The following is a 6,804-nucleotide window of genomic DNA, read 5'->3' as shown; positions in this document are numbered from 1 at the left end:
ATTACTTCTTCACTACTTGTTGCATGTAATGTTGTAGTTGAACTTGATTTAAATTTGAGCATTATTTAGATTGATTATGGTTTGATTGAATTAATATTTAAATTATTCAATTGTTTTAGCCATTGTGTCTAGTAGTTATATATCACTTCTACTACATGCATTTGATGGTCAAATTTATTCAAAAATCAATAATTTTGAGGCTTCACCATTAGGCCTATAACTTGAGGTTTGAGGTTGCTTTTCCAATTTTATATCATATATGACAAACTAAAAGTTTATTAGACCTATAGATTGTTGATTTTTTATAAAACTATCAATATATACTTTAATTTATTAATAAATCTACAGTAACTTGTGAGCCTACACCTACAATAGGATACTTAATTTTCTAATTTTATATTATTTTCTTACAAATAAAAGTTTGATATTCTAATTTTACAATATTTTCATATCACCAGAATTTTCAATACACAAAATTAACAATCAAACATTAAAATTCCCAAACCGTCATTAAAAAAAATTATAACATGTACGTGCGACCGTCAAATTCGTTGCTTCTCACCATCATGTCTAATCTTATAAAAATTGGTCAGATTCAACGTTGATCTCTCTTTGTCCAAGCGCAGGCGCGGTTGGATCATTGAAAATTAGCCATCTCACCTTTACCGAAAAGAAAAATCAAACCAACCAAATAGGGTACAGTGCCGGAATCTTCGATGAAGAAAATGGCACGAATATCAGTAGCAAAATTCCCGTTTCTTGGCTGCCCAAAACGGAAAATTCCACCAAATGAACACTGTTGACAATAATGATAGTAAAGGTAAAGTGTTGATAATGAAATAAAACTATTGAAGTTCTCGATTGAACAGTGCTGCACGGAGCGGGCAATTCAAAGGTCGGAAGGGGAGCATTATGAGGATCGATTCCATGCGTTTGCGCATAATGCCTTCTGCCATGTTGGTAAATACGCCTCATATTCGCATTCCCCCCAAATATTCCGGTTCCTTCTTCCCCTGCCACGAGACTTAACAGCGGTATTTATTCATTTTTCTTCTTTCCTTTTTTTCTTCTGAATCAGAATCAACTGAATTGCAAGCGTGTCATGCTTTGCCACATGCCCACATGATCAATTTTTCACAATGGCTTGTGGGTGCAATCTATAAATGTAGAGAGACACAAATTAGAGTACTGTAACATTCATTGTGCTTCTGTTGATTACTATACTGAGATTTTCATTCTGGTTTTCTCGCTTTCTTGTTCATTGCGGTTCGTTCAGGGCTAGGTCGTCCACTGGTAGGGCTTCAAGAGGAGTTGAAGAGGTTTCAATTGAAATCTGGTACGTTGGAAAAATGCTTGCCCTTTTTGTCATTTTGATTCAAAAGGAATTTAACTCAGGCTCCATAGGTTTTAGCTTGAAGCTGTTTAGGGTTTTATTTATCATTTAGTTTCCGGGGAAGAAATTTAACTTATAGGATCAGAGTTTTTGAATTTGAGGCTTTTCAGAAATTTTTAATTTATTTTTTGATTCTTGGCAGAAAATTTAGTTTAGGATCTAATGGTTTTAAGTTATTATGGCCTGGAGTATTTTTATTTGGTTGCAAATTAACATTTTTCTTTTGCATAAGAAATGATGTGGAGGATCCTTTGAGATCTTGCTTTTGGGCATTTTGGAATTGTGAATGAGAACTCAAATGAAATTATTTTTATCTGTGAGTGATTTTTTGTCTTTTTTGAATTACTTATTGGAGATGGATGTTATTAAACAGAAAAAATTTGTTTCCTGCCTACCAAGATTTTGTATAAAGTTTAATGAGTTGGATCGCACATTTCTGTTGTTTTTGTGGTTGATTTTTTCATTGAGTTAGATCTAATGTTTACACCTAATTTGACTTCCCATGTGTGGTATTACACACTTTTTGTTGGCATTTCAAGGCTTTAGTTTATTTAAGGGTTATGATCTGGGAACCAAACATATACAGATTTGCGGACATGAAATTTACTGTCCATGATGCTAGAATGGATTGTTACTGGAATTGACTCAGACAGTCAAATTCAGAAACACTTAGTTCTAATATACAGCTGTGATCAATTGTTTGTCTCTATGTTTTCGATTATTCAATGAGAACGTTTCCTTGGAAATTGAGAACTCCCAAGTCAAGTCTGATGCCAGAGACCTCAAATTTTAGGCCTTTATGTGGTATGTCTGTGTTGTTCGGTATTTTTCAACTATGTTGTTGGCGATTTTGGGAACACGAATTCTTAGCTGCAAAGACTTACAGATGTGATCAATTGAATTTTTTCTGTGATCATGTAAGAATTTAAAAAGTTTTAGTATTTTCCACAAGCAACACTAGTGTGACTACCTCAAACAGCACTAGTGTTACTCTCATTTTTTGTACTCTGTAAATCTTCAATTGAGACTAGGGAAAGCTGATAGCTAATGTTTATTGTCTCTTATAATTCTTTTTCTTTTTTAATTAAAATATTAATTTATTTATTTTTGGGTCCCAGAGGGTTTACCCCAAGTTCACCCAGGCTTCTTCCCTGTTTTTGGCTAAGGTCCTAGTCTGGATCTCTAGATTTGATCAAGAGAAGTGTGAATATACTATGACCAACTCCACTGGCCCAGGAAAGAACCTTTGCCGAATTTGCTAACAGGAAATAATGTTTAATCCCAGGCATCTACTTTTGGAAATTCAAGCATTCAATAATAAATACTTATCCCAGTCTTGTTCTTTGCATTATTTCTGCCCTTAACATTGTAACATTCATGCAGACGATGTCTGACCATTGTATGTTTTACTGTGTTTATGTTTATTCAAGCAATTGCAAGTAAAAATGCACTAAATTAAACAAGTAATTGAGGATTAACTTTTGATGGACACGCGGATGCTCAAACCAATATGGTTGCTAGGTAAATTCATCCTCCAAACAGGGCCACAGGGGCATGAAACTGAATCTATGTAAACTAATGGCCTAGTAAAACAGTTCTGTACAGGATATCTAGTATCTATTTTCAAGCCTAAATTGGTGGTTCATGTTTGTCATCTTTCAGATACAAGATGGACGTTGTTGAGACCATGGAAGCCAAGCTGCCTATGTACGATTGCCTTATGTTTGGTATGAACTTACAGATACATGGGTGATACTCATTTATTGACATATATGATTTCCAGTTATAAGAGCAAAATTATGTTTTGTCCTAAATGTCTTTAATCCTTTTATGTTTGTTCCAGATTTGGATGACACTTTGTATCCTCTAAGTTCGGGACTTCAAGCAGCCTGCAGGAAAAATATTGAAGGTAAACATAACAGTATATGTTATATTATTAGTTACAGTAAGAGTGTGTTTGTACTGTAACAGTTGACCCTTTGGGCTTTATGGTTTCCTTGATTAAACGTTTGACCTTATTTGTCCTCTTTGTAACAGTTTACATGAGTGAAAAGCTTAAGATCGATCAAAGTGAAGTTCCAACGATGTGCTATGATCTTTATAAGAGATATGGAACTACCATGGCCGGTCTCAAGGTACTCCCATTTTCTTTTGTTGACAAATGTATACTTGGGGCCTTAAGCGCGGTTATTTCTCAGCACTTCAGGCCAGCCCTCTGAGCATCAGCCTGAATTGCAGAGTCTAAAGAGATAGTTTTATGATGTTGGCTATATTAGGCAAGGTTGACAGAGTACTTGAGTATGGGTACGGGTATGACTATTTTTTAAAAATAGGCAATGGGGGTACTTGGGTACATCAAATTTTTAATATAATTTAATATTTATAGAAAATATGAGTCATGACAATGGGTTTTCAAACAAGACCAGGACAAAGTATGCAGATGTAATGTATTGTTTTTCAGTTTTAAAATTTGCTATATGTTTGTAAAAATAATATATGGTAAATGTTTAGATGCATAACAGAGAAGATAGACTTGAAAAATGAATAAGATCATAAATCATCTAACAGTGACATATTGCAAATGATAAACTTACAACTTGAACAGTATAGAGTTTACTGTTAATCAGTATCGTATCAAAGTTTCAAACTGATTACTTATTGAATTAAGCTTGATAAACAACAAGCTGATACGCACATAAAAAACCAAAACAAAAATCAGGGATCTTATTAATCAAGGTCTTTAGCTATAATGCTCTCCACTGAGTACCCAATACTTGGGTATGTGGGTATGCATCCCAGGGATGTGGGTGTACCCACGCAACATAGATTTTAGGCCTTCTACAGTTTTTCCAGTTACTTTTATAGATTATATCTTGCACCTTACCTAATGTAATGGCTTGCTATTGTTGCATTAGCTGTTTTATTACAAACAGTTTCTTAGTTTTCCTCTTAAATGGTGAAATGAGAGCTTGTTTTTGTTAGAATCATTTGCCCTACTAAAGAAGTTTGAACTGTCAATGCCTAATACAAATGTCAGATTTAATCCGATTTATGGGAGGTGGTTAAGCCATGTCATGAATCTCCAAGGCAGGGGTGATCACCAAGTCAACATTCTCCCCCTCAACACTGACTGAACCTTCAACACCCACTGAAGGGAGACTTGAACTCACAACCCAAGGCTCTGATACAAATTGTTGGAATCATTTTCCATTGCACCAAAAGCTCAAACTGTCAATGACCAATACAAATGTCAAATTTACCCTGATACTTGAGAGGCAGTTAAGCCATGTCATGAATCTCCAAGGTGTTGACTACCAAGTCATCAGTTCTTTCTTTCTATTACATTTTATAAGCTTCGTAAGGTAAATAATTCCTTTGTAATATGATTATTATGAACAAGGCGTACTTCTATCATATGCTCTTGCATAGCCTAATAGAAGTACAATTTGATATCTAAGGATGTTCATTTAAAAATATAGCCTGCTTTGAATGTTCAAAAAATTTGGCAGTGATAATGAACTTATAAGTTGAGAAGTGACATGCACTCAAACACTTTCCGTGACTAATACTTATTCTTGTTGTCGGGAGCAGGCATTGGGCTATGAATTTGATAATGATGATTTTCACAGGTGATGTAACAAGTTAATTGATATATTTGGAACTCGGATCATTTTTCTTATTCACGCCATTGGGTTTTAAATAATTTTCTGTTCTGTGCAGCTTTGTGCATGGAAGTTTGCCATATGAGAACCTTAGACCAGATCCAGTGCTGAGGAGTTTGTTACTGAGTACACCTCAGCGGAAAATAGTAGGTTCTGCACCTGAATAATTGTATTTTGTCTAGAAGAGTATAAACCTCTACACTGCAGGATTCGACATTCTTATAGCTTACATGCACTGGTGCGTTTCTCTCGCAGATATTCACGAACTCTGACAGAGTTCATGCTACAAAAACCTTAAGCAGGCTGGGCTTGGAAGATTGTTTTGAAGGTGTCATATGCTTTGAAACTCTCAATCCCACGAACTCTGACAGAGTTCATGCTACAAAAACCTTGAGCAGGCTGGGCTTGGAAGATTGTTTTGAAGGTGTCATATGCTTTGAAACTCTCAATCCAACCTTTTATAACACTAATGACTTGGAAGCTCCCGAACTCTCTTCTAGGGAACTTGCTAATGATAATATTTCAGAAACTACCAATCCCTGCCCAGAAAACGGTGATAATACTGCTGCCCTCAAATCTCGTCTTATTCTTTGCAAGCCTTCGTTGGAGGCAATGGAATTTGCGCTGAAAATGGCAAATGCAGATCCTAAACGAACGGTACGAGGTTTTGTATCAATTTCCTGTGAAAGGCATGTTGGAAGCTTTCGCTTGTGGAGTTAGAAGGATCTAATCTTACCTTTTACCTGCAGATCTTCTTTGATGACAGTACGCGTAACATAGCAATTGCCAAAGCTGCAGGTTTGCATACTGTACTGGTAAGCATAGACCACTTTTTTAATTGATACTATTTGTTGGAAGAGCATTTAAGATTATTTTGAGATTTTATGAAGAGCTCTAGATGGTTTTTGATATTGAAGCTTGATGTTTGAAATTCAATTCCAATCTACAGGTAGGCAGTTCTGTGCGGACAGATGAAGCAGATTTTGCTCTTAGAAGCATCCACAATATTAAGGAGGCACTGCCTGAGATATGGGAAGACCAAGAAAAATCTGAACTTTCAAGCCAATCAATTTCCATAGAAACTGTAGTCATTGCATAAAACTAATTATGCACAGCACTAATGAAACGCTTGCGCAGCTGTGCTAATGTCACCTTATATTTGACAAAGAAAATTACTATAGCATGCAATCTCATAGGAGTTTTTATCAGCATATAACTCTTACCTGAAAACACTATTTTACTAAATTGTTTGTAATGGCTTCCAAATGTGTTTGGAAAAGACTGTGGATGTTGTTAGCAATTATAATATTAGCATTGCAATCTAATTATCAGTACATTCAAAATCTGTATACATCTGTTCAAAATCTGTATGATAGTTATTGATAGTTATTGTGTATATTTCTATCGTGTTTTAAATCGGACATCTGGGTCTTCATTGATACCCAATTCATGCTAGAAGCCAGATCCTAAATATGTTGTATAAATATTCAATTTGTAGATTTGATTGAAGTATTTTATTGAAATAAATCTGGAGAGTTTGTTGTGTATTTAGTTTACATTCAATTTGAATTTGTTAACCTCAAAAGACCAATCTGCCCATCTTTCCTCGTCGGATTGATAAAAGCGCAATGTTGAGGTAAGTTAATTGCTATGGTTTCAACGTACGCGCCCATATCATTTAAATGAAGGCACTGGTTCTGCACTTTGATCTATGATGTCTTTATATATGATATTATTGTAATCCTTATT

The 6,804-nt window shown here is 35.1% G+C and overlaps 1 protein-coding gene across 2 annotated transcripts; it reads left to right on the top strand.

The window, feature by feature from the left end:
* Positions 1–921: 921 nt before the first annotated feature.
* On the top strand, positions 922–6,404 carry LOC149560110 (uncharacterized protein C24B11.05-like). 2 transcript variants are annotated; one of them, XM_089824514.1, is made up of 11 exons: positions 922–1,034; positions 1,277–1,336; positions 3,056–3,120; positions 3,237–3,302; positions 3,431–3,528; positions 4,985–5,022; positions 5,114–5,201; positions 5,311–5,383; positions 5,480–5,712; positions 5,805–5,870; positions 6,005–6,404. In XM_089824514.1, the coding sequence occupies exons 3-11, from the start codon at positions 3,063–3,065 to the stop codon at positions 6,152–6,154; spliced, it is 870 nt and encodes a 289-aa protein (XP_089680640.1). In that variant the 5' UTR covers positions 922–1,034; positions 1,277–1,336; positions 3,056–3,062; the 3' UTR covers positions 6,155–6,404. The 2 variants fall into 2 exon arrangements, with proteins under 2 accessions (XP_089680640.1, XP_089680638.1); XM_089824512.1 differs by having other exon boundaries at positions 5,311–5,712.
* Positions 6,405–6,804: the final 400 nt, after the last annotated feature.

Source organism: Cupressus sempervirens, chromosome 4 (genome assembly GCF_028749045.1).
Source record: "Cupressus sempervirens isolate cs-2001-9-10 chromosome 4, ASM2874904v1, whole genome shotgun sequence".
Classification (NCBI taxonomy): Eukaryota; Viridiplantae; Streptophyta; class Pinopsida; order Cupressales; family Cupressaceae; genus Cupressus; species Cupressus sempervirens.
Note: the sequence above shows the minus strand (reverse complement) of the source record. Positions and strands in the feature narration are given on the sequence as shown.

Coding starts and splice junctions, on each gene's coding strand:
- LOC149560110 (XM_089824512.1), top strand. CDS start 3,063: ATGGACGTTGTTGAGACCATGGAAGCCAAGCTGCCTATGTACGATTGC. Junction 5,202..5,310: donor GTACACCTCAGCGGAAAATA/GTAGGTTCTGCA, acceptor TTTCTCTCGCAG/ATATTCACGAACTCTGACAG. Junction 5,713..5,804: donor ATGCAGATCCTAAACGAACG/GTACGAGGTTTT, acceptor TTTTACCTGCAG/ATCTTCTTTGATGACAGTAC.